The following is a 26,211-nucleotide window of genomic DNA, read 5'->3' on the forward strand; positions in this document are numbered from 1 at the left end:
GGGCAGAGAGAGAGGGAGGCACAGAATCCAAAGCAGGGTCCAGACTCTGGGCTGTCAGAGCCCAACATGGGGCTTGAACTCACGAACCGTGAGATCATGACCTGAGCCCAACCTAAGCTTAACTGATTGAGTAACCCAAGTGCCCCAATCTCCTTCACATATTCTAATACTTTCCCAGAAATTATTCAATATTTAATGACATTTTAAAAACATAAGTGATTCTTGGGAAGACTTAACTGTATGACTAGATTCACAAATAAAAGTTTCTGACTATAAAGAAGTTATCTAAAAATGACCCAGAAGATACATATGCAAGTAAGTGCAATACAAAGCAAAGGTAGTAAGACAGCAGGACTTACTTCCTGGGGGGAGAGGGGCTAGAGAAAGTACTACTAGACTTGGGGAAAATTATGACTATCATGAAGATGTTGAGTCTTGAAGGATGGTTGGGGCATCCCAACAAAGCTGATGAAAAGCATACATGGAGAGCATGCCCAGTCTGGAGGAAGCACAACGGATATGACGGAGAAGAGCTGGAGATACAACTGAAAAGACAGAATGGGTAAGGATCATAAAAAGCTGTAAATGTCAGCAATGACATTTTTATGAACAAATAATAATATGAATAAACACAATCTGAAGAAAAACAGAAAACCTGGCTAAATGACATTCAGTAGGCAAAAAGGAATGTTATGATCACAGTTGCACGTCTGTAAATATTTAAGTATTTTTAATGTCTTAGCTATATAAATGTGAATAGGATCAGTGTCTCTTGATCACCCAGGAGTGTGTCAATCCTAGATCTGTTTGCTTTCAATCTCTTCTTCCTCTTCCTCTGGTAGGAAAGATAGGAAACTTGACCCCCCTGCAGGCAATGTTTCCTAGGCTCCAGGTCAGCTTGCTTCTGGGGGCATCCAAACAATGGGAAGCACCAGTGGGAGATTGGAGTGATACTGTTTCCTCTCATTTCTTCTTCGCCTTAGTAGAATCTTCTCTGCGACAAGTGCTCCCTTACCAGGCAAGTCTACCTTCCATCCTCCCCAGAGAGAACCCAGCCTCTGGGTTGCTTCACCTCTCCTTGTCCTCCTGATTATCACAGTGGCTTCCTGCAGAAGCTACTCGGAGTCAGCTCATGTCTTGTTAGTTTTTCTATCACCAGTGTATCCAATTCTCTCTCACTAAATCCCTTCATTTTAAATACTCACATTAGTTTAAGTCTTCCTGAACGGATTCTGAATCATACAGGAAGGCACAAACAAATTTAGAAATCCAAAAAAAGTTCTGGATCCTACACCCATAAAAATACCCAACCTGTATATAAGCCTTTACAGAGAGTTCTGGGGACTCCAAGAACCCCCGAAGCCTGTCTTATTCATCCCAGATCAGGAATACCAAGGACAAAAAAGTGATTTTCAGTTTGGGAAGACAGAAAACTTCTAAAGGTGGATAATGGTGATGGTTACAGGACAACGTTAAGTGTACTTAATGCCACAAAACCGTACAACTTTAAAATGGCTTAAGTGCAGTATATATCACGTACATCTCACAAAAAAATAAGTTAACATGGCGTTAGAATGTGAGGTGGGGTCTAGGAAAAGTATTGGTGGGGCAGGAGGGTGTACGTGTGGAAGAGTTAAAAAAAAAAAAAACAACCCTAATTATGTGAACTCCAAAGGGAGAACTTAATTCTCATTCCTAGCATTTAGCACACTGTCCGATACTAAGCAAAGCACTCAAAGATTTGCTTAAAGAACATTATGCATAAGAGGAACCAACAAAAAGAGAGATGAAGAAGGTGCTTTGTACTGAAAGAAGAATCATGATGAAATAATGAAAGTATTACCATTTTAAGCCTCTAAGCTTCGGAATTAAGGATCACCAGGTGCTAACATAAGCTTCAAGATATATAATACTAAATGAGAAGAGTAAGAACGAGGGGCGCCTGGGTGGATCAGCCGGTTAAGCGTACAACTTTGGCTCAGGTCATGATCTCACAGTTCGTGGGTTCGAGCCCCGTGTCGGGCTCTGTGCTGACAGCCAGCTCAGAGCCTGGAGCCTGCTTCAGATTCTGTGTCTCCCTCTCTCTCTGACTCTCTCTCTGACCCTCCCCTGCTCACGCTGTGTCTGTCTCTCAGAAATAGATAAAACATTAAAAAAAAAAAAAAAAAGTAAGAATGAGTGTGGGGAGACTTTCTTTTTTTTTTTGTATTACGCTATACTCTTCTGGACAACTTGAAATTTTGGTTAAGTGCACGAATTTTTCAACTTTTAGACTAGGATATGTAGTGTGAATGCTTCAGGCAGATTTGCTCAACAGTAAACATCAGTAGCAAGACTATACGAGAAAAGCCATGACAGAAATCCGAAAGAAGGCAGAGGAATAGGATTGGTGGCAATTAAAATGGAACGTGAATGACAAAGAATTTTAGGGTAAGAAACAACAAATTTGGAGTTTTTATCCATTAAAAAACGTAGCAAGTCAAGCAGAGCAGGTGGCTTGTGGGGAACACAAGCAGGTGTGAACTATTCGTTAGAAAATCTTATTGCTTTAATGCTTTAAGACCAATTATTTTTAGCTGGGGGGTGATTTTGCCCTCCAGGGAACATACTGGCACTCTGTGGAGACACTTTTTAAATGTCCTAAGTGGGTGGGGGTCGGAGTGCGGTCTCATTGGCACCTCTCCAGAGCTGCCAGGGATCTAACCATCTCACGATGCCCAGGACAGCTCCCCATGAATAATTACGTGGCCCCAAACATCAACATCGAACAAGGAGAGAAACCCTGTTAAGGACTATAGTCATAGAAACCCGAGTGGATTAACCAGATTGCCACAACTTTCAATTTATAACCAAACGATACGCCTGCAGGAAAAAACAAAGTACGTCAATGTTATCCTGTACACTGTGAAAAGTCTACTTTAGACGAGTTTACATATAAACCTCTTAGATGTAACAATTACAAGACAGCCAGCTTTTTCTCACAGATACAGATGGAGGCTAACTATTGATACGTTCTGATAAAATGGACAAAAAAATTAACCAAACGTGAACAAAAATATTAACCTTAGGTCATTAGTTTCTCCAAAAACGGACTGTGGAACCGTTACCCTCTCCTGCTTCCTGCAAAGCGTGTTCATCAAAAGGCCCGCGCACCATGCCCTGTTTTTCTGGACGGGCTGAGCACTTAAGAGAGACAAATGGGATTTTCTAACAATAAGGTAACAACAGCAAGTCCTGTGGACGCGACGGGAAGTTTCGTCACAGGTGTTTACCATTTACTTTCAGGGCTGTCGCGAACGAGGTCTGCAAACCACCGGCTCGGGGCCTGAGGGTTTGGGCTTCCCACGGCTCTGGGGCTCAAGCACGACCCTCTCCATTCCTTCCCGGGCCAAACGACAAAACCCGTTTCCCACACAGACGTACGTACGCGCTGACAACGGGCCCGCAGAACCGACCGTCCTCAAATGGAGGAAAACACGAACCATCAGGACTAGAAAACCGTTCGACTGGAAGGCATTTCCTCTGCGAAATCTCTCGCCCGTCCCACGATCAGGAATTGCTGCTGCTTTAGAACCAGCAGCGGGCATTTCAGAGCTCGGCGCCGGACGACTGTGGGGAGGGAGGGGTGAGGGATGGGGAGGCAAAATCACCCCCGTCCGCCCCACCTTCGTAGTTCTAAGGACGAGGGACGAACAGGGCGTCGGGAAGGTCTTTCTGCACGACCGGGTGGCTCGGGGACGTCCTCCTTTTTCCTGGTCTGGACGAGGCTCCGTCCGTCTCGTCCACAAGGCTCCTTGCAGGGGTCCCGACGAAGCGTGCGGGCCTGGCTCCCCCTCCGAATCCGGGCCTCAGGTGCTCCGCCGGGGCTTCGCCTCGGCCCTCCCCTCGCCACGCAGCCCCCGTGGAGCGCGGCCTCCGCACACAGAGGCTTGCGCGGCGCGAGAGCCCGGCTGGGGGAGACCGGCCGCCGGTCAGAACTTGCAAGCGCGCAGGCAAAGCCCCGGAGCCTCCCCGCCCCGGGAGAGCCTCTGGCCCCAAAGGTCGCTCCGTCCTGCTCCGCCAGGCCCACTCTCCGTCCCTCCCGCGCCCGCACTCACCCAGAACCAGCCGCGCGATGTCCGAGGGTAACAGCATGACCGAAGCCGCAGCAGGAACCGCAGTAGGAGACGAGACTCAGGTGAAAGCCGACACACCGACAGCTCCTGCGCCGCATCTCCCGGTTCCAGTGGCGGCACCGAACCCGCGGCAACTTGTCCCGCCTCTTTCGCCTCCCGTCCGCCAATCGCTTCCGCCGGAGAAAGAAAGGCGCCTAAATGCACCCCGCCTCCGTTCCCGTCGGATCTGTCGTCACTTCCGTCCTCGCATGCGGAGGGGTGGGGCGGAGGGCGGGGAGGAGGTGCGATGCAAGCGCTCGAGCCCGGCTCAGAGGGCGAGTGGCGGACGCAAGGTCGCGCGCCATTGGCTGGCCTCGCGCAGGCGCGTTTGCTCCGACGAGCAGAATGTTTTGAGGGGAGCGGGCGCAGTGGTGGAGAGCGTGCGGGGGTCGTCGCGCATGGGCAGACGGTGCCCGCCCCTGGGTCACCCTGACTTCTTCCGGAGACCCTGGCTGCGCGGGCATGCGGCCTTTGAGCCGGAAGCGGGAAGAGTGCGAGGCCCCCTGGCTGCAGCTGCGGCGGCCGCGGGGAAAGACGAGTGGAGCCGGGTTTCGGCTGCAGCCGTCTCGGCCGCCGCTTCGGGAAACTGCACTCTGGCCGTTCCGTGCAGCGGTAGGGGCGCGGCGAGCATTGCGGGTGGAGGACTCGAGGGGCGTCCGAGCCGTTCTGCGCCAGCCCCCTGGTCGCCGGCCTCCCCTGCTGCGCCCTAGCGGCCCATTCCTCGACGCCGCGCTTTCTGCCGCCCTCGCTGCGATCGCGTCGCGGACTTACGAGCCGGGGCTCTTCTTCCAAACGCCGCGCTGAATCCTCAAGCGCGTCCCCTTTCCCTGTCCCCGTACGGCCCAGACGTCACTGGGTGACTTGATTAATCATGCTTCCCACGCCCTCTTCTTTATTAGATTTGACCCAAGAGCATCTGTTGAGGTGTCAACTAGATTGGCGTGCGTAGGAGCGCGGACTGTGAAGTGACTTTTGCTGGAGCTGGAATTCTGGTGGTCGTTTATGCTCCGGGGCTGTGCTGTCTCCCCTGCGATCATTTTGGCCCGTGGTGAGGATTCCAGAGCGTTCGCTGCTGTTCTTGCCAGGTACCGAGAAGTTTTAGAATTTTACTTTATTTACTTTTTTATTCTTTGCAAGAGCAGAGGGAGGGAGAGTGTGAATCCCCAGCAGGCTCCAACTTAGCGCGGGGCTGGATCGCACGACCCTGGGATCATTACCTGAGAAGAAATCGAGAGTCTAATGCTCAGCAAACTGAGCCACCCATGCGCCCAGTTGGGTACAAGAAGTAAAGGGACTCTTAGAGCTCAGAGGAGGGTAACCTGAGAGAGAGCTGTGATGGCAGAGGAGTAAAGGAGGTTGTGTGGTGAGACCTCCAGTCGTTCACTTGCCCCCGAGGGGGATGATAGGGGCCTTGCAGACAAGGGGAAATGCGTGTAAAGGCACAAAGCGGCGGAAGGTTCTTGACGCTCAAGAGTGATGTCTGGCGTTGGATGAAATAGATGTGGGCGATTTTAGCATGGGGGTCTTAGAGGCTGATGAGCTCGCCCTGGGAGAGCATAGGTTGAGAAGTAAGGACACAAAGATAGTCTTGCAGGTGTGGGTAGAAGAACAACCGGTAAAAGAGACTTAGGAAACGAAGTATTATGATAATTGCTAGCAATTTGGTGACATTTTCTGTGGTCCAGGCACTGTGTTAAACACACACACGTGGATACCTTTGAGCTAGGTTCTAGTATTGTTTTTCATTTTATCATTGACAGAACTGAAATTTAGAGGAAGTGGCTAACTTGCTCGAGGTTATACAGTTTGTAAATGACAGGACTAGGATTTGAACTGGCCCGATCTAACTACAGAGCCCCCACTATTACATTGGGAAAGACTGGCATGCCGAGGGCAGAATTATATGCAGGAAGATGGGGTGTAGGGTTCACTGTCAAATTCTGCAGAGCGATCAACTTGATGGAGTTAGAGGAACGTTGGATTTGCCAATTCGGAGGCTGTTGCTTAGAAAAAGTGCATCGTTCAGTTGTGTGTTGGTAGTGGAATCTACATAGTTTGGGAGGAATGTATTAATCGAATTCTACATGATCTGTTGCTCAGTCAGCTTTAGCTGACTACTTTGTAGTTCTTTGGTTTTCTTTCAGTTCCTCCAACGTGGCATGCACTTTTCCATCTTTGGACCTTTTGGTGATACTAGTCTCCCCTGAAATGTTGGCCTTCTAGCTGTTTCAGTGATTGGCACCTGTTCAGATCTTGGCTTTGTTGTAACCTCCTCTGAGATGTGTTCTCTGGCACCTTATCAGAGGTGATCTTCTCCATTGTTGTTGTATACTGTGTTTCTTTTGAGTCGTGTATTAAAATGTGGAATTATACATTGGTTTTTCAGGATACTCGTTTTTCCTCACTCTCCCTCACTGGTTCACAAGGGAGGATTTGTGTCTCTTACTCTTAATATAGTACCTCAAGCACAGTAGTTGCTCAGTAAATGTTGCGTGTATCAGTGAATGAACATTTCCTGATTGAACTGTTGTGTTTTCTTGAAAGTAATTCATCTTTGAGAAACGGAGGAGAGAAAAACAGAAAGAAGTCAGCAGAAAAACCACAGCTTTAAAAAAAGAAAAGTTGAGGCCTACATCTTCCTGGAAGTGTCACATGTTCAGTAAACATGCAATTTTTTTTTTTTTATGTTGCAAACAATGTTTTTAGTATATCTAGAAATAAATGTGCCTGTGTTTATGATTCTTCGGGTACTGCTCACATGTTTTCATCAGTTAGAATCCCGGTTTGATTTTCCGTATTGACTCGGTGCAAGAGGGTTAAGAGTAAGAAGGGGGAAGAGTCCTAGACAAAATTGTGAGGAAGGGAGATGAAGATAACATGAAAATGAAAATAATAGCTCTTTTCCTTAAGAAGTTTATGACCCAATGAATAAGACTGTCAAGTAAATAACAACCTGTAATCTACAGCAGCGTAGAGGAGGTTGTACTAGGGATAAGAGTTGGAAGAACCAATGAATAAAAATGGAGAAGCGAGTTAGACCTTTCTCCCAGTGAAATAGGTAAGCTCATTAGGTAGTGTGCCTTCACTGAGTGTTTAAAGAGAGTGTTGAAGGGGCACATGGGTGGCTCAGTTGGTTAAGCGTCTGACTTTGGCTCAGCTCACGATCTCCCAGTTCATGGGTTCTAGCACCGTGTTGGGCTCTGTGCTGACAGCTAGCTCAGAGCCTGGACCCTGTCTTCGGATTCTGTGTCTCCCTCTCTCTCTACCCTCCCCTGCTCACGCTGTCTCTCTCTCTCTCTCTCTCTCTCAGAAATAAAACATTAAAAAAATATATTAAAAAAATAAAGAGAGTGTCGAAATAATTTTGTAGGGGTTATTTCTTCCTTTGTACGAAGATGGTCTCTCAGTTCCAGTTTTAAAATCCTGTGAGTTAAATAGTGGCAGGGAAACATACTTGATCTTTAAAGAATGAATAGAATTTATGTGAATGCATCAGTAAAGGACTTCCCCTCCTCTCCTTCTTGAGGTAGGTAATACACAAAAAAGTACACATTTTCTTTGTAAACATTTATACTTTAACAAAAATGAAGCTTCTTTATAAAGAGACTCAAAATTAATGACACAAAATGCTGTTCTTATGGGACTTTTTTTAAAGGTCCTCAAAGGAAGGCTTGATTATGTTAAAAAAACCTAAGAGAAGGAAAACTACAGCATTGGGATTAAAGCCCAGTAAAATGTAGTTGATTTTTGACTTTTGCAAAGGATATCGCTGTAGTATTTTCTTTTAAAACAGGAACGCAATTGTTTTTATAACTTTATGTTTTAAATGAGAACCATAAAGCCAAGTGAGCCTTGAGTGCTAGGCAAGGCTTAGCAGCTCTGATAACCTCCTAGGTATCAATTCCAAAACACAAGCAAATTACGCTTTTGGCTCAACAAATGACACATCACTACATATAAGAAAGGGTGCTGCTATTAAAGGGTTAAATCCCTTTGTGCCCTTTTCCTTGTTCTTGACCTGGCTGTCTCCTGTTCATCTTTTACATTTTAATTTGAGTATCTATAGATATTATGTTTCCTAGAAAAGGCCTCAGGGACACCTGGGTGGCTCAGTAGGTTTAAGTGTCCGACTTTAGCTCAGGTCACGATCTCACTGTTAGTGAGTTTAAGCTCCGCGTCAGGCTCTGTGCTGACAGCTCAGAGCCTGATCCTGCTTTGGATTCTGTGTCTTCATCTCTCTCTGTCCCACACCTGCTCACGCTCTGTCTCTCAAAAATAAATAAATAACTTTTTTTTTTTAATTTTTTTTTTTAAGGTTTTTATCCATTTCTAGGAGAGAGAGAGAGAGACAGCGCGAGCAGGGGGGGTCAGAGAGAGAGGGAGTCACAGACTGAAACAGGCTCCAGGCTCTGAGCTGGCAGTCAGCACAGAGCCCGACGCGGGGCCCGAACCTACGAACCGCGAGATCGTGACCTAAGCGAAAGTCGGACGCTTAACCGACTAAGCCACCCAGGCGCTCCAAAAATAAATAAATAACATTTTTAAAAATTTAAGAAGAAAAAAGAAAAGGTCCCAGAACAATAAATTAGGTTTTCTGTTTTTATGTCAGAGCGATAAACTATATGTTTTCTATTTTTATCCCACTACTGCACACAAATTTACACGTTGAAGCTTTGTTTTGATATATTCTTAGAAAATCTCATTTGAGCATGAAAACATTAAGAAAAACCACTGTATGTTTAAACACAGTGTATCTCCGGTTGTATACTTTGACCTGACTATGCATTAATACCACAACCTGAAGGTCTAAAGTAATTTTGCATGTATGTATTTTTTACAGTGACGTGTTTTCTGAAATTCTGAACCATGAGTCTAGCCCTTAACGATCTGCTTATCTGCTGTCGTCAACTGGAACACGATAGAGCTACAGAGCGAAGGGTAGTAAGCTGTAATTTTATCTTTCCTTGAAGTGAGTGTGTGATTGGCAACCCATTACCGTGTTCTTCTTCGTTTCCAGAAAGAAGTTGAGAAATTTAAGCGCCTTATCCGGGATCCTGAAACTGTTCAACATTTAGATCGGCATTCAGATTCCAAACAAGGGAAATACTTGAATTGGGATGCTGTTTTTAGGTATTCCATTCTAATTCTTTTTTTTTTTTTTTTTAAAGACACGTTTATTCAGCGTCATGATCAGACTATTACATTTAGCAATCAACAGCATGGGTGCGAAAAAAAAAAATCTACATTAAAACCCTTTGTTGGAATGCTTTATTTACACTTTCCACAGAACAGAAACTAAAATAATCTGTTATACAATTAGTCACAAATACAGTCCTCGAGTTTCTCGCCCGTACACATGAGTATTGTCTAAAACATGTCTTCTTGTAGCAGCTAGGCCCTGCCACCACTGTGCTTGGCTGAGTTCACAAATCTGTTGTAACCTGTAGCTTCCCTGTCACTTCTCTGGCTCTCCTCTCCTGCTAAGCTTTGTTTCCTGGCAGTAAAACCTTCTGCCACTGCCATAGCTACTGCTGCTGCTGGAACCGCCATAGCCACCTTGGTTTCGTGGTTTGGCAAAGTATTGGCCTCCACCACCATAGGGGCCAGAGCTTCTGCCTCCAAAATTTCCTCCTTTCATGGGTCCAAAATTTGAAGACTGATTGTTGTAATTGCCAAAATCATTATAGCTTCCACCACCTCCAAAGTTGCTTCCATCATTACCAAATCCGTTATAGCCATCCCCACTGCCACCATATCCACCACCACCTCAACTGCCACCAAAGCCACCACGCCCACTGAAGTTTCCTCCACGACCAAAATTGTCATTCCCACCAAAACCACCACCACGACCACCACCGAAGTTTCCAGAACCACTTCGACCTCTTTGGCTGGAGGAAGCACTAGCCATCTCTTGTTTAGACAGAGCCTTCCTTACTTCACAGTTGTGGCCGTTCACAGTATAGTATTTTTGAATAACAATCTTGTCTACAGAGTCATGGTCATCAAATGTTACAAAAGCAAAGCCTCTCTTTTTGCCACTGCCTCGGTCAGTCATGATTTCGATCACTTCAATTTTCCCATACTGTTCAAAACAATCTCTTAGATGATGTTCTTCAGTGTCTTCTTTAATGCCACCGACGGAAATCTTTTTCACAGTTAGGTGGGCACCAGGTCTTTGAGAATCTTCTCTCGAGACAGCCCTCTTTGGTTCTACAACTCTTCCATCCACCTCGTGTGGCCTTGCATTCATGGCCGCGTCCACCTCCTCCACAGTGGCATAGGTGACAAACCCAAAGCCTCTGGAGCGCTTGGTGTTTGGATCTCTCATTACCACACAGTCCGTAAGCGTTCCCCATTGCTCAGAATGGCTCCTCAGAGTCTCATCGGTTGTTTCAAAGCTCAAACCTCCGATGAAAAGCTTCCGCAGCTGTTCAGGCTCTTTGGGAGACTCTGACTTAGACATGACGGCAGTGGGAGGGGAGACTTTATCGATGCTTACTCGGCGGTGTCCACGGGCAGAAAGCCCATTCTAATTCTTTTTAGCGTCTTTAGTTTTGTCTTTCATTTTTATTTGCTGTGATATTTCTGTATATGTAGGTCTTATTTATCCTTGTGCCTTGCATATAAAATTGGTGCCTAATAGTTACCTGAAACATAATTTTTAAAGGATGTTCATATAGAAAAAGTTAAATTTCTAAGTTATTCAATCAGTACAAGGTCTTAGACATATCACTCAAGATTAGAGAAAATTCTGGGGTGCCTGGGTGACTCAGTATGTTCAGCGTCTGACTCTTGATTTCAGCTCACATCATGATCTCCTGCTTCATGGGTTCGAGCCCTATGTTAGGCTGTGTGTGGACAGTGAGGAGTCTACTTGGGATCCTCTCTCTGCTTCTCTCTCAAAATAAATTTAAAAGAAGATTTGAGAAAATTCCTTTCATACTTGTTCAAAAGAGTTTATTTCCAATTTGAGAATAAAATTAAGTTATAAAAAATACTTTATTATTTTTACTTCTTTTATTTATTTATTTATTTATTTCTAGGAGAGAGAGAGACAGCGCGAACAGGGGAGGGTCAGAGAGAGAGGCAGTCACAGACTGAAACAGGCTCCAGGCTCTGAGCTGGCAGTCAGCAAAGAGCCCGACGCGGGGCCCGAACCCACGAACCGCGAGATCATGACCTAAGGGAAAGTCTGACACTCAACCGACTAAGCCACCCAGACGCCCCTATTTTTACTTCTTTTAAAGTTTGTTTATTTTGGGAGAGAGAGAGAGAACACAGAGGAGGGTGGGGGCAGAGAGAAAGGGAAAGAGAGAATTCCAGGCAGACTCTGCACTGTCAGTGCTTGTGGAGTTTGATGCAGGGGTTGAACCCACGAACTGTGAGATCATGACCTGAGCTGAGACCAAGAACTGTATGCTCAACCGATTTAGTCCCATAGGCGCCCTTGTTATTTTTACATCTTTATTGTTCTAAGCAAGTGCCATATGTTAAATTTTAGCAAAAAAAATTACAGGGGCGCCTGGGTGGCTTAGTCAGTTGAGCGTCTGACTTTCGCTTAGGTCATGATCTCGCGGATCGTGGGTTCGAGCCCCACATCGGGCTCTGTGCTGACTGCCAGCTCGGAGCCTGGAGCCTGTTTCAGAGTCTGTGTCTCCCTCTCTCTCTGACCCTCCCCTGTTCACGCTGTCTATCTCTCTCTCTCTCCTAGAAATAAATAAATTAAAAAAAAAAAATTACAGAATAGTATACATATGCAGTTAAGAAAAACAAAATTCACTCATTGCAAAGACAGAATTGATTGCTAGATTGGAGTGGCAGACAGAATTGATGCCTTTTTACATTAAGATACAGGTTGTCACTATGAAGTCTAACTAGAAATAAATTATAAGACTAAGGAAACATGAGTGGAATATTTTAAATTAACAGAATACTGGGAAACATGAAACAACATTTTCATTGAAGAGGAAGTATGAGTATTTGTTATTGTTTAGAACACTTTTATTTTTACCACTAATATGGTACTAGAATGACTTCCAGATTTCAGTGCAGATAACATGAAAAATGCATGCTTCTTTTCCTCTGGTTACTTAGTGTATTTCAAATACCACAACTCTAGGTATTATCTAAGGATGAGTATTTTGGGTAAGCTCATCAGATAGGTCAGAGATGCGCCTGGCACTTCCAGCTACTCATGAATATTTTCCAGGCAGGCTTCAGTCAAAGGCTGGAAGTGTTACCAACTGCCTAGGGAAGGGGTGGGTTGTACAGAATAACAGGTAAGAAAGAATCAAGAGCCCTTATAGCGTTGTAAACTTTTAATAATAAGGCGAGATCACGGAGGCTCCAGATCCAGACCAGACTTTAAATTGGTGTGGTGGGGCCTAGGCCTTGAAAGAGAAAATTGTTGTATGTAGGTGGTACGTTGATTAAAGCATTGTGGCTTGTTCTCTGTAAAATGGCATACGGAGTTTTGAGAATTATTATAATAACTTAAGCATTTAATGAGTTTTCTGAAGTTCCACTTTGTTTTCTTGAAGATTTTTACAGAAATATGTTCAAAAAGAAACAGAATGTCTGAAAACCGCAAAACCAGGCGTATCAGCCTCAGCACAAGCCACCAGGCAGAAGAAGATGCAAGAAATCAGTAGTCTGGTCAAATACTTCATCAAGTGTGCAAATAAAAGTAAGTGCCATTGTCAGTTGTAAAGACTGGTCTAGGGAGAGGGACTCTTGCCTGGGTTTGGTCGGAATGTATTGAGCTAACAGTTGAGTGCTCACTCTGATTTCTGGTATGTATCTTGGATTTTAATACTATAGATTTAAATATTTGGACGAATTTACGAAAGCATGGAATGGTAGCCTCGGGTAGAAAGATTAAAGGTTACGATTCCAGCTGCCCATTCTTCTTGGACCCCCTCTATTGGTTCTTAGCACGTCGGTGGCCTTAGTGATCGAACGTAACCTTCTGAGGCTTTTTTTTCTGTCTTTGAAGAGCTTTAATCATCGCAAAAACCTGTCTCCCGTTGTTCTTGCTTCTGCCTTCGGGGGCAGTACAGGCAAATCGTAATTAATTTTTTCAATGTGACATCCTTTGAGGTGTCTGAAGTTAGCAACAGCATTTCCTCTGAGGCTTCTTCTCTAAGCTAAACAGATAATTATCTTCCTTCAGCTTATATGACCTAGTTTTTGTGTCGTCTCTTTTGAATTTTCTTCAGTTTAATTCTATCTCAAAGTCTGGGACTCAATTCAAGGTATGCTCTGATTGATACATAGCGGCCCAGGACTTTGACTCTCTACTTCTACTAACTCATTTAGAGATCAAGGTGGCTTTCTTGGTAGTCAGAACCCATCCTCTTGACTATAACTGTGTCTACTATTTGATTTTAAAAAAATAACTGTGAATTTTTTGCTCCTGATGAGCCAATATTTTCATTTTGAACTGGTGTGGTGAATATTTTAATGAGTTGATATTTTTGAAACAAAATGCAGGATCCTTGTAGGCTCATGTAAGGAAATGGGCTTCATGCATTCCTGAAAACTAGAAGCAGAGATGTTTTTACAGACTCTTGGGCTCAAATGCTGTTCACTCTTCGTAGACAAAGGTGTGTCTTTGAGATGCCAAGGTCAGTTTAAGAATCAGAAAGGCCATTAAATTAGTATATGTTGGACACCTGAAAGAAATATAACACTGTGGGTTAACTGTCTTGAAATTAAAATAAGAAACTTTAAAATAAAAAGAATCAGAAAAGCCCAGTGTTGATAAACGTTATTAAGTAGAAGGACATAGACGGTTAGCAAATGATATTTTAGAATGGTGCTATGAAATTTGAGTCTAAAAAGCAGTGGCTTCGTCTGACTTTGGCTCAGGTCATGATCTCATGGTTCGTGGGTTCGAGCCCTGTGTTGGGCTCTGTGCTGACAGCCATCTCAGAGCCTGGAGCCTGCTTTGGATTCTGTGTCTCCTTCTCTCTCTGACCCTCCCAGTTTCATGCTGTCTCTCTCTCTCTCTCTCTCAGAAATAAATTAAAATAAAATAAAATAAAATAAAATAAATAGCAGTGGCTTAGCAGAAATTTATTTTTCCTGCTCCGAGATGCCAGTTGTGTGGATAGGGGCAAGCCTGTGTCCGGGGCTCCAGCACTGACAGAGGAAAGCTACTCTAAAATACTCTGCAACTGCTTATTCCCAATATGATAGCCTTGCATTTATTAAAATTTGATTTCTTGGCTACTGACATTGGGTTCTAAATAGATTTTTTTTTTCTTTCATAGTGTTTTGTCAAGTTGGTTTCCATGTAACACCCAGTGCTCATCCCAACAAGTGCCCTCCTCCATGCCCATCACCCCCCTTCCCCTCTCCCTCACCCCCATCAGCCCTCAGTTAAATAGATTTTAATCCGTACTTAGTTAGGGAGAGAAAGATCCCCATTTGTAGCTCCCCAGAAAAGTTTGTAGCATGTAATTTTGCTTTTTTTTTTTTTTTTTAACGTTTATTTATTTTTGAAAGACAGAGCATGAGTGGGGGAGGAGCGGAAGGAGAAGGAAACACAGAATCTGAAGCAGGCTCAAGGCTCTGGGTTGACAGCACAGAGCCTGACGTGGAGCTCGAACCCATAAACTGTGAGATCATGACCCGAGCTGAAGTCAGACGCTTAACTGGCTGAGCCACCCAGGCACCCCTGTAATTTTGCTTTAGAGTGAAAAGACCTTCAACTGCAAAATTAACAGTGGACGTCACATTTGAAAATGTGTGAAAGTATCAATATTTTGGTTTACAGGAATAAGTAGATGAAATTATCAATATAAGATCATTTAAATGTTTAAAAATTGGTTGTTTTTATTTGAGGCTTCCTTTTCCTTCAGGTTTAACTTTGAAATTTTTTCTGATGTTTATTTTTGAAGGGGCGAGAGAGAGAGAGAGAGAGAGAGAGCGAGCGAGTGTGAGTGTGGGGGAGGGACAGAGAGATAGGGAGACAAAGAATCTGAAGCAGGCTCCAGGCTCTGAGCTGTCAGGACAGAGTCTGATGCGGGGCTCAAACTCACGAGCTCATGAGCTGTGAGATCAAGACCTGAGCTGAAGTCGGATGCTTAACTGATTGGGCCACCCAAGGGTCCCAGTTTCAGGTTTGACTTTGTAACTTAAATGGTTTTCATCTCAGAACAAAATTAGAGTGTTTCTATCATGCCATTTCACTTCGTTGTGTTTTTCAAAGAGTTGGGAGAATTGATGGGAATTGAAACACATGTCCAGACTTTGCCAGGCTTATTTAGCATTGATGTTCAAGGTAGATGAAAGAAACAGATTAAAAAAAGATAGCTGGGAAGGAACCACTTAGCAAACACTGTTCCTTCTTTTATGGAGGCATTTATCTGCTTCTGCCCAAAGCACATGTGCAAAACGTTAAGTTCTATGAGGTGCCTTAAATCCTTTTCAGCCAACTTAGTTGTCCTCTGGAGGCAGATTTTTTTTTAGAAAAGAATGTCAGCATAATTCTTGAGGCATTTCTCAAATTTGGCAGAGGAAGGAAATATGTTAGGACTAAGACCATAGGGAAATGTGATTTCATCCTGACATTAATTGATGTAGTTACTCAATAAATGTTTAGTAAACCTAAACAGATACTATTTAGGACAGTTACTGGGTTGTGTTGCGATATAGAGATTAATTAATTCCTTAGGGAGGTTATAATATAACATATGTTATGGATAAGACAATGTAAAAGACAGATGCACAGGGTGTTAAAGCAGAGGATTGTGGGAGTGTGAATTTCATTATTGGCCACAGGTGCCTAAAATTATGATGTAAGCTGCAAGTGGAAATGATACTCAAATTATGTCAGAGTATATTTATTTATCATAATTTGATGGTTCTCACCATAAGAAAATGCTAAACGAGAATATAATCAGATATGTCTTCACTTGTGACCTGCTGATAGCTTATAACAAAAAAATGTTACGGGTGGTTTTAAGATTGTTAATGTTGAAATACAATAAAATTTTAGCTGCAATATCAGTGTGATTTGCTGAAAATAAGAAACAGTTTTTAAATGTCCTTTTGTTACCTTCAATAAGATACCTATTAGTAGTGAATTTTTAGGAACTCTAATAAATAAAAGTAGAAATATTACTGTCTTACATACTTACATGTCTTACATGCTATTGTAGGATTTGAAAGTAATTTGGTTTTCAAAGTAAATATCCTCCTTACAATCTCAGGTTATTCTAGTGAATTCATTCTTTTTAAAAAGTACCAAGAAACATTAGATCATTTTAGATCATGCCAGAAATTGTGAATTATTAAGGATAGGATGAATGATTGTCTTTGCTATATATTCACATAGAGATCAGCAAACTTCTTTTGTCATGGGACCAGACCAGACTATAAATGTTTTCGACTTTTCGGGCTCTCTGGTCTCTGTCTCAGTTATTCACCTCCGCTGTTGTGGCATGAAAGTAGCTGTAGACAATGCATAAAAGAATGGACGTGGCTGTGGCCCCGTAAAACTTTATTTTCCAAAACAGGCAGCTGGCTGCACTTTGCCCATGGGCCACAGTTTGCTAATCGCTGCTCCATGAGAAAGAGGTTAGTTAATAGTAATTTCCCAAGTGGAATTATTTATATAGTTGTAATTCCAGGTGTTCTTGTTTTTCTTAAGATTTGCATATTTTTATTTACTTGTTTATTTTTAAATAGGAGCACCCAGACTGAAATGTCAAGAACTCTTGAATTATATCATGGAAACAGTGAAAGATTCATTTAATGGTAATGTTTTTGGAGCCGACTGCAGCAACCTCTTGCTCAAGGATATTCTCACAGTGAGAAAATACTGGTGTGAAATATCTCAGCAACAGTGGCTTGGTATGTTTGGAAGTTTGTTATTTTTGAATCTTTTCTGTGAAATGAAATGTCACTAATAGACCAGTCAGAATGTGTATCCCCCAAAAGACCTGTCTGTTTCACAGTATCCTAGTAAAATTAAACAGTTACAGAATCCAACACCTAGTTTTATTTATTATGGACTTCCCAAGTTACTGTGTTTTTTTCAGAGATTAGGAGTTACAGAATTGAAAGAAGCCATCCCTGTCCTCAAGAACTTGACAGGGCAGTGGCCAGAAAAAAACAAGTAAACCAAAACTCATGACACACTATGTCATAGATATGTTTGGGCGCAGTAAGTTCACAAATCAGTGACACCCAAACCCCACCAAGATTAAAGTACAAAGAAGAAAACCAGGAGGGAGAGGTGTCATAAAAGTGAAAGCAACAGAGCCTCAGGTTGGAAGGGCGATAACCTGTTAAGTGTGGTAGAAATGATAAAACACTTGAGAATCCATTGGATCAGGTTTGTAGCAGGTCGCTTGTGAGGTAACGCCAATCACAACGGTAGCACGGGAGGCGCAGGCCCCACCGACTACCGGATGAGGAGAGTGGGTGCCGGGGAGGGGCCTCGTGTTTTTCACAGCCTGTAGGTGAAAGTTAGTAGAGACCACACAGGAAGGAAGTTAGGGCCAGAGGCGGAAACATTCAAGCTGGTTGATTTCAGAGGCGGAGCATTTCTGTTGCTGACTGGGTTCAGTGGGTGAGAACGACATTTGGCTTCCATGAAGTCACTCTAAGCCGTATGCCACGGTTGTCTAATACAGCCACCTCTGAAAATCTAAAAGCTCAGTATTTTTCATTGGAAGTATTCAGGATAAATTGTGCTAACTACCTGAAAAGGCATTTGTCTGTCTTACTTGTTGTCAGTTTCTTGTTTCAAAACGAGATACATGTGGACCTGACCAGTGCCTTGCGTTGTACTTTACTCTTCCCACGTGAAGAAAAGCCTTCTGAGCTGTTGTGTTAATTTCTTAGGTGTCATCGGGGCCCTTTATTCTTGTTCTGAACCTGAGGGAGGCTGTGTCCCAAACTCAACCTTCAACAAGTCTGGTAGAGAATAGGCTAGTGATATCCTGGATGCTGCGACCTCTCTCTGACCAAAGTGGTCCATCCTAGAGCTTCAGAGGGTTTGCGTATTTTAGATGATTACATGTAGCCATGGGTCTTGCTGAAACAAAGGCGGTCCTTCCTGAAGTATCCTGTGTATGGTTCCATCATCTGGCATGTTCTCTATAATTCTCTTTCTATTTTTAACCGTACTACTTTCACTTCTCACCATCTGTCCTTTGGTTGAATTGTTTTTCTAGTTAGTTCCCTCCTCTGATGAGAACTTCCTTCTCTAATGAGGACTTTGCTCAAGAAGTGAAGTTTATGTTCAGAACCCATCTTTGGTAGTGATGTTGTTGGAGCCTGTGCTTAGGGATGAGACTATCTAGAGGGAGAGTTTAGAGGAGATGAGAAGATGGCCTGAAGCCAGCCAGCATTATCACATCAAGTTTGGAGTCAGGTCGTTGGTTTCTACAAAAAAACATGCTGGATTTTGGTAGGGATTGCACTGGCTCAGTTGAACAATTAAGGGAGAACAGACTTCTTAACCACGTAGAGTCTTCCAATCCATGAACATGATGTATTTCTTTATTTGTTTATGTCTTTGTTTTTGTTGTTGGTGTTCTCTTCCAAACTGTTATTTCAATTCAAATTAGTTAATATACAGTGTAGTATTGGATTCAGGAGTAGAATTAAGTGACTTACCACTTACTACAACACCCAGTGCTCGTTGTAATAGATCTTTTTTGACTTAAAGAAATCAATGTTTTATGATTATCAGCATACAGGGTTTGTATATTTTTATTAGATTTATATAGCAATAGTTTATAAGTTGTATAGTGCTAAAATTTTCAATTTCCATATTGTTCATTACTATCATACTGAAGTACAACTGATTTTAGTGTATTAATCTTGTGTCCTGGGACCTTGCTAAAATCACTTATCAGATCTAGGAGTTCTTTTTTAGCTTCTGTGGGATCTTCTCTTTAGACAGTCATGTATCTGTGTTTTTTCCATTCATTTCTGAGCGTCGTGACTTTTATTTATTTTTCTCTGTTGTATTCTATTGACCAGGACCTTGTACATGACCTATAATTTACCATTTTAGCCATTTTTTAAAAAAATGTTTTATTTATTTCTAGGAGAGAGAGAGAGACAGCGTGAGCAGGGGAGGGTCAGAGAGAGAGGGAGTCACAGACTGAAACAGGCTCTAGGCTCTGAGCTGGCAGTCAGCACAGAGCCTGACGCGGGGCTCGAACCCACAAACTGCGAGATCATGACCTAAGCGAAAGTCGGACGCTTAACCGACTAAGCCACCAAGGCGCCCCCCATTTTAGCCATTTTTAAGTATACAGTTCAGTGGCGTTAATTATTCTGTTCACATTGTTGTGCAAGCATCACCTTCCATTTCCAACACTTTTCTCATCTTCCCAAACTGAAACTCTGTCCCGCAGCCCTTGGCAACTATTCTGCTTTCTGTATCTATGAGCTAGCCCCTCTGGCTGCCTCCTGTAAGTGAAGCCATACAGAATTTGTCCTCTTGTGAATGGCTTATTTCACTCGTATCTTCAAGGTTCATTCATGCTGTAGTGTGTCTCAGAACTTCCTTTTTTTTTTGATGTTTATTTTTCTGAGAGAAACAGAGAGACAAAGAGACAAAGCATGAGCAGGGGAGAGACAGAGAGAGAGAGGGGGAGACACAGAATCCCAAGCAGTCTCTAGGCTCCAAGCTATCAGCACAGAGCATGATGCAGGGCTTGAACCCACAAACCATGAGATTATGACCTGAGCTGAAGTGGGATGCTCAGCTGGCTGAGCCACCCAGGCGCCCCAGAACGTACTTCCTTTTTAAGACTGAGTGATATTCCACTGGGTGTATGTACTGTGTTTTGTTTATCCATTCATCTGTCATTGGGCATTTGAGTGGTTTCTGCTTTTTGGCTGGTGTGAATAATGCTATTATGAACATGAGCGTACAAAGAGCTCTTTGAGTCCTTTCTTTTTCTCTTTTCTTTCGGGGGGGTGCACAAAGGTGATTTTATTAAAGTACAGGGATAGGACCCTTGGATAGGAAGAGCTGCCTCAGTCCTTCCTTTCAGTTCTTTTGGGTATTTATCCAGAGGTAGAATTACCGCATCACATGGTAATTCTGTGTTTAATTCATTGAGGAACCATGAAACTGCTGTCCTCAAGGGCGGCATCCTTTTACACATTGTACAGACCCACCAGCGCCACCAGTGTCTCCTGTCTCCTCATTCTTACTGCCAACACTTGTCTTTTTCTTGTCTTGATCATAGTCCTCCTGATGTGAATGTGTGTGAAGTGGTATCTCGTTGTGGTTTTGATTCGCATTTCTCTAATGACTCCTGACGTTGAATTTTTCATGTACTTATTGGCCATTTGCACAACATCTTTGGAAAGGTATCTTATTTGTGTCTTCTGTCCAGTTTTTATTCCATTTATTTTTTAGTGAGCAAGTGAGAGAGAGAGGGCGTGAGTGAGCAAGGAAGGGGCAGAGACCGAGAATCCCACAACGGGAAGAGAGAGAGATGGAGGAGGGAGAGAGTAAGGGGCGGAGAGAGAATTCCACACAGGCTTCGCACTTTCAGTGTGGGGCTCGAGCTCACCTGACATGGTGCTCGAACTCATGAACTGTGAAACCTTGACCTGAGCCAAAGTCGGATGCTTAACTTACTGAGCCATCCAGGCGCCTCTTCTGTCCAGTTTTTAATCAGGCTGTTCCTTTGTTGTTGAAATGTAGGAGTTCTTTATATATTCTGGATGTTAACCCCTGATTATCAGATGCATGGTTTGCAACTATTTTCTCCCATTCCATGGGTTGCCTTTAACTCTGATGATAGTGTCCTTTGATGTACAAAAGTTAAGTCAACCTTGTGTTCCCAGGAGATACCCCACTAGGGCATGATGGTATTACTAGATTGAATTTGAAGGTTATTGGAAGATTTTTAACTATGAATTCAGTTTCTTTAATAGATACAGGAATATTTAGTTTATTTCTTTTTCAGTTAGCTTTGGCAATTTGTTTAAGAATTTGTACATCTTCTATAAGTTGTTTAATGTATGAGCGTAAAGTTGTTCTTAAACATTATTACCTTATTATCCTTTTATACGTAGGCTCTGGGCACCTGGGTGGCTCAATCGGTTGAGCGTCTGACTTCAGCTCAGGTTATGATCTCACAGTTTGTGAGTTCAAGCCCCACTTCGGGCTCTGTGCTGACAGCTCAGAGTCTGAAGCCTGCTTCGGATTCTGTGTCTCCCTCTCTCTCTACTTGTCTCCTACTCACACTCTTTGTTTCTCAAAAATAAAAAATTAAGAAGAAAATGTATGTAGGCTCTATAGTGGTGTTGCTTCTTTTATTATTGATTTCTGGTCTTATTAGTTCTTTCTTTATGTTTATTTTGGGTTTATATTTGTTTTCTAGTTTCTTTAGGTAGAAGCTTACATCATTGGTTTGAGAGCTTCTTTAGTAGTATGTGTATTTAATATAATAAATTTTTCTCTAAACACTGCTTTGTCACATCTCACACATTTTGACAGTGTTATATTTTCATTTTTCTTCAGTTCAAAATATGTTCTAGTTTTTCTTGAGACTTCTTTGACCTATGGATTATTTGGAAGTGTGTTATTTAATTTTCAGTTGTTTAGGATATTTTCTTATTTTTTTGTTTCATTTTCCCTTTTATAGTTTTTAGTCTAATTACATTATTGTCAGAGAACATACTTCTTATAATATATTTATAATTGTTACGATTTCTTTTACGGCCCAGGATAAGGTCTAATTTGATGAATGGTCCATATGCATTTGAGAAGAATGTCTGTCTGCTGTTTTGGGTGAATTATTCTACAAATGGCAACTGGAGTCGGTTGGTGGTGTTCAATCCTGTAACAGACTAGTATGAGAGCCTGAGTGACAAGTCAGGAAATGGATGAGCAAATACAACACTTTCCAAGGCTTTGGTTGTAAGAGGAAGAAAAAGAGGGGTCCTCTTAAAGAGGAGAGTAACTGGAATATGTGTAATTGTAATCGGAAGGATTTCATGGAGAGAAAGGGTCTGAATACACAGGAAATTGGACTATCCATGTTTTCTGAGAATAAGTGTGTCTAAAGAAGAGCCCTGGGATTGTCCCAAGGAAGAGGGTGGTTTTCTAATACAGTACGAAGGAAGAACCGTTAAAACCTTTGCTTTCCCATACAACGAGGAAGAAATGTGGACTCCTTGGCTTTGGAAGAATCACTGGGTAGCTCCGCCTACCTCTCTGACCATAACCAAAAACCCACTCCCGTCCTGCTGATCTCTGTGTTCCAGCTACAGCAGCTTTTGTTCCGATTCTCTATTTTTTTTTTTTTTTAATGTTTTATTTATTTCTAGGAGAGAGAGAGAGAGACAGCGTGAGCAGGGGAGGGTCAGAGAGAGAGGGAGTCACAGACTCTGAAACAGGCTCCAGGCTCTGAGCTGGCAGTCAGCACAGAGCCCGATGCGGGGCTCGAACCCACGAACCGTGAGATCATGACCTAAGCGAAAGTCGGACGCCCAACCGACTAAGCCACCCAGGCGCCCCTGTCCCGATTCTCTAACCCAGTGGTTTCCAGACATTTTTTAAAAAACACACTGCATTTTATTTTAGAGCAGTTTCAGATTCATGCCAAAATTGAGCAGGAAGTACAGGACTCTGCGAACCCTTGCACACATGCACGTCTTCTGCCGCTGCCAACATCCTGCATGAGAGCGGCACGTTCAGTGAGCGCGCACCCACGCTGATGCCTCCTGTCACCCAGCGTTCACAGTGGACATTAGGGTCACTCTTGGTGTCGTCCATTCTATAGATTGTGACAAATGTGTGGTGACGGGTATTTGCCATTATAGTGTCACATAGGATAGTTTCACTGCTGTAGAAATCCCCTGTGTTCTGCCTGTTCACCCTTCCCTTCCCACTGATCCCCAGCAGCCAGTAATCTTTCTACAGTCTCTCTAGGTTTGCCTTTTCCACAGTGTCGTGTAGTACATAGTCTTGTCACACAGGCTTCTTTCACCTAGTAAGATGCATTGAGGATTCCTCCATGTCGTTTCATGGCTTGACAGCTTACTTCTTTTTAGCGCTGAATCATATTCCATTGTCTGCATGTGCCCAGTGTAATTAGTCGTTCATGTACGGAAGGACACCTTGATTGCTTCCAAGTTTCAGCTGTAAAGCTGCTGTAAACATCTGTGTGCAGATAGGTTTCCAGCTCATTTCAGTAAATACCAAGAAGCATCATTGCTGGGTTGTATGGTAAATTTGTTCAGTTTTATAAGAAGCTGCCAAAGCCATCTTCCCAAGTGGCCGTTGTTGATTTCTACAGCAGTAGAGCTTAATTTTTATTTGTAATTACTTTTAATTTAAAAAATAAGAGTTCTAGTATTTCCTTCTGACAAAGCTACGGATCATCTCTCACTGTTTGGAGAGTGCACACTCTTTCTTGCCTCGTGACATTTGTCCTCTTCAGAGGCCACCCTTTGTGTGGCTGGTTTCTTCTCATCCTGCAGGGCTCAGTTTAATGCCACTGCTGTTTTCTGATCACCCCTTCTAAATGTGTTCCTCTTTTTTTTTTCTACCATTGCATCCTGTTTCCTTCATAGTACTTTTTTTTTTTTTAATTTTTTTATTTATTTCTAGGAGAGAGAGAGACAGCATGAGCAGGGGAGGGTCAGAGAGAGAGGGAGATACAGACTCTGAAATTGGCCCCAGGCTCCGAGCTGGCAGTCAGCATAGAGCCCGATGCGGGGCTCAAACCCACGAACCGCGAGATCATGACCTAAGCGAAAGTCGGACGCTTAACCCACTAAGCCACCCAGGCGCCCCCATAGTACTTTTTTGAAAGTAAATGACACACTTCTAAATTCATGGGTCAAAAGAAAAGTCTTCAAGGTAATCAAAGTATACCTAGAACTGGATGGAAATGAAAAAAAATACAAGGTGTCAAAATTTTTAGAATGCAGCTGAAGTTATGTGGAGAGGGCAGTTTATAGCATCAACTGCCCACACTAGGAAGGAGGAAAAGTCTCACATCAGTAATCTTAGCTTCCGTCTCAAGAAACAAGAAAAACCAAACCAAACACTTTCAAGCAAGTCGAAGAGCAGAAATCACTGGAATTGAAAACAAACACAATAGAGAACAATTAATTGAATAAAAAGCTGATTCTTTGAAAACATCAAGAAAATCTAGAACTGCTATCAGGGGTGACTTAACATACAAAAGAAGACACAGATTGCTGATATGAGGAAGGAAATAGATATAATTGCATGTTTTCAGCTATTAAAAGAGTAATAACATACTATAAACAGCTCTATGCATTTAAATGGAGCAGTTCTTTATGGATTCTTTTTTTCTTTTAATGTTTATTTTTGAGAGAGACCAAGCATGAGCGGAGGAGGGGCAGAGAATGAGGGAGACACAGAATCTAAAGCAGACTCCAGGCTCTGAGCTGTTAGCACAGAGCCCGGCGCGGGGCTCGAACCCATAAACCGTGAGATCATGATCTGAGTTGAAGTCAGACGCTTAAGCTACTGAGAACCCAGGCGCCTCTGGACCATTTCTTTTAAACCGCACCCTATCAGAAGTTATCCACTATGAAATAAATACTCTAAATAATTATGAATTGATAACTTAAAACCATTTATAAAAGAAACTGGGAACAAGGCAAGGATGTGTGCCCTCCCCACTCCTGCTGAGCATTGTACTGGAGGTTCCAGACCTGGCAGTTAGGAAAGGAAATAAAAGGCATACAGATTAGAAAGGCCTGAAGAAAGCTGTTCCTGTTTGCAGATAGGACGAGTGTCTTATGTATAAAGTCCTATGGAATCTACATTTAATTTTCTCTAACTCTAGAAGTTCTTTTTCATACTGTGTTCCTTACCATTCACTCTTTGAGCTTTTCTGTTGGTGTTGACTTCATGGAGGAAGTGAATCCCTGCCGGGAGCTGCACCGGCCTCTCTGGCTGGCAGTCACAGCAAAAAAGTGGCAATGTTTGCAGCTCCTCCCATGAGAAATGAAAACTGGTATCTCCTTGTGCTACTTTTGGTTCATGTTGGATGTAAGCCTGCTGGTATTGACCAGGCCTCACAATATTCCATATCAGACCCATGTTCTGAACACAGATACCTCATAAGGAAAAGTATATTCCTGCCTTTGCAAAAGAGATTTTAGATGAAAGCTCTATGGGCGATTGTTGAAAGGCTCTTCCTATGGGCCTTGCAGATCCGAGATTTAGGGGGTTAGGAACACAAGAATTACAACTGAGCCTGGCCCTGAAACCAAGGGACTATTTTGGGGTTAAGAGCAAAATAGAGGGGCGCCTGGGTGGATCAGTCAGTTGAGCGTCTGACTTCGGCTCAGGTCATGATCTCACTCGTGGGTTCGAGCCCCACATCGGGCTCTGTGCTGGCAGCTCAGGGCTTGGAGTCCGCTTCAGATTCTGTGTCTTCCTCTCTCTCTACCTCTCCCCTGCTCATGCTCTGTCTCTCTCTCTCTCTCTCTCAAAATAAATAAACATTAAAAAATTAAAAAAAAAAAAAAAGAGCAAAATAGAGAGAGTTGACGTCCTCCTCAGTCTGATGTTATTTTAGCCAGACCAAACTTGGGGGTTAATGGTTAAACAGAAATAATTGAGTGGGGGTGGATATCGGTCACCATCTAATGGTAAGAGACCTTGCAAATTTGTCTCAACCTCATAAGGAGTGTTCTTAACTTATGAGTTCAGACAGGCTCCCAACAAATCCCCCTGGAGGCGTGTCCTACAGTTTTTTGAAGTAGATGGACTCTGTGCTCTTGTTGACTTACACCAGTATTTTATAACCATGTACTAGGATAGCATGCCGGTTTCTATGAGAATTGGAATCAACTTCCCTGAAGTAACATAAATGCCCTAAAACTTGAGCTCTAATCTGAGACAGTTGGCTTTTCCATTTCACCTCTCTGCGCCTCCCAGCTAATAAGAGGGAAACGATCAAGATAACCACTCCTGTGTTCTTATCTCCACGTTTGTGTTTATTAACTCACAGTTTTATCATGTAGGTGTTGTATGTTGTGATGAAACTTTGGGAAACACTGATGTAGAGTTGTATAA

The 26,211-nt window shown here is 43.0% G+C and overlaps 2 protein-coding genes and 1 pseudogene across 7 annotated transcripts in view; 1 reads left to right on the forward strand and 2 right to left on the reverse strand.

Annotated features, from left to right (window-relative positions):
* Positions 1 to 4,262, reverse strand: part of LOC120229887 (protein NPAT) — a 49,711-nt gene extending 45,449 nt beyond the window's left edge. Inside the window, exon 1 of one of the 2 annotated variants that reach the window (XM_039229205.1) lies at positions 4,098 to 4,262. In XM_039229205.1, the coding sequence (XP_039085136.1) occupies positions 4,098 to 4,134 (37 nt within the window). In that variant the 5' untranslated portion in view covers positions 4,135 to 4,262. Of the gene's footprint in view, positions 1 to 3,427; positions 3,635 to 4,097 lie in introns of those variants that run through there. The other variant, XM_039229204.1, reaches the window with a different exon arrangement.
* Positions 4,263 to 4,507: 245 nt separating this feature from the next.
* Positions 4,508 to 26,211, forward strand: part of ATM (ATM serine/threonine kinase) — a 125,533-nt gene continuing 103,829 nt past the window's right edge. For all 5 annotated transcript variants that reach the window (XM_039229142.1, XM_039229143.1, XM_039229144.1 and 2 more), the window contains exons 1-6: positions 4,508 to 4,766; positions 5,054 to 5,239; positions 8,995 to 9,092; positions 9,172 to 9,284; positions 12,695 to 12,840; positions 16,851 to 17,015. In XM_039229142.1, coding sequence (XP_039085073.1) covers positions 9,021 to 9,092; positions 9,172 to 9,284; positions 12,695 to 12,840; positions 16,851 to 17,015 — 496 coding nt within the window. In that variant the 5' untranslated portion in view covers positions 4,508 to 4,766; positions 5,054 to 5,239; positions 8,995 to 9,020. The remainder of the gene's footprint in view (positions 4,767 to 5,053; positions 5,240 to 8,994; positions 9,093 to 9,171; positions 9,285 to 12,694; positions 12,841 to 16,850; positions 17,016 to 26,211) is intronic.
* LOC120229864 lies at positions 9,664 to 10,653 on the reverse strand (annotated as a pseudogene).

Source organism: Hyaena hyaena, unplaced genomic scaffold, assembly GCF_003009895.1.
Source record: "Hyaena hyaena isolate Hyena2069 unplaced genomic scaffold, ASM300989v1 scaffold_36, whole genome shotgun sequence".
NCBI classification, from domain to species: Eukaryota; Metazoa; Chordata; class Mammalia; order Carnivora; family Hyaenidae; genus Hyaena; species Hyaena hyaena.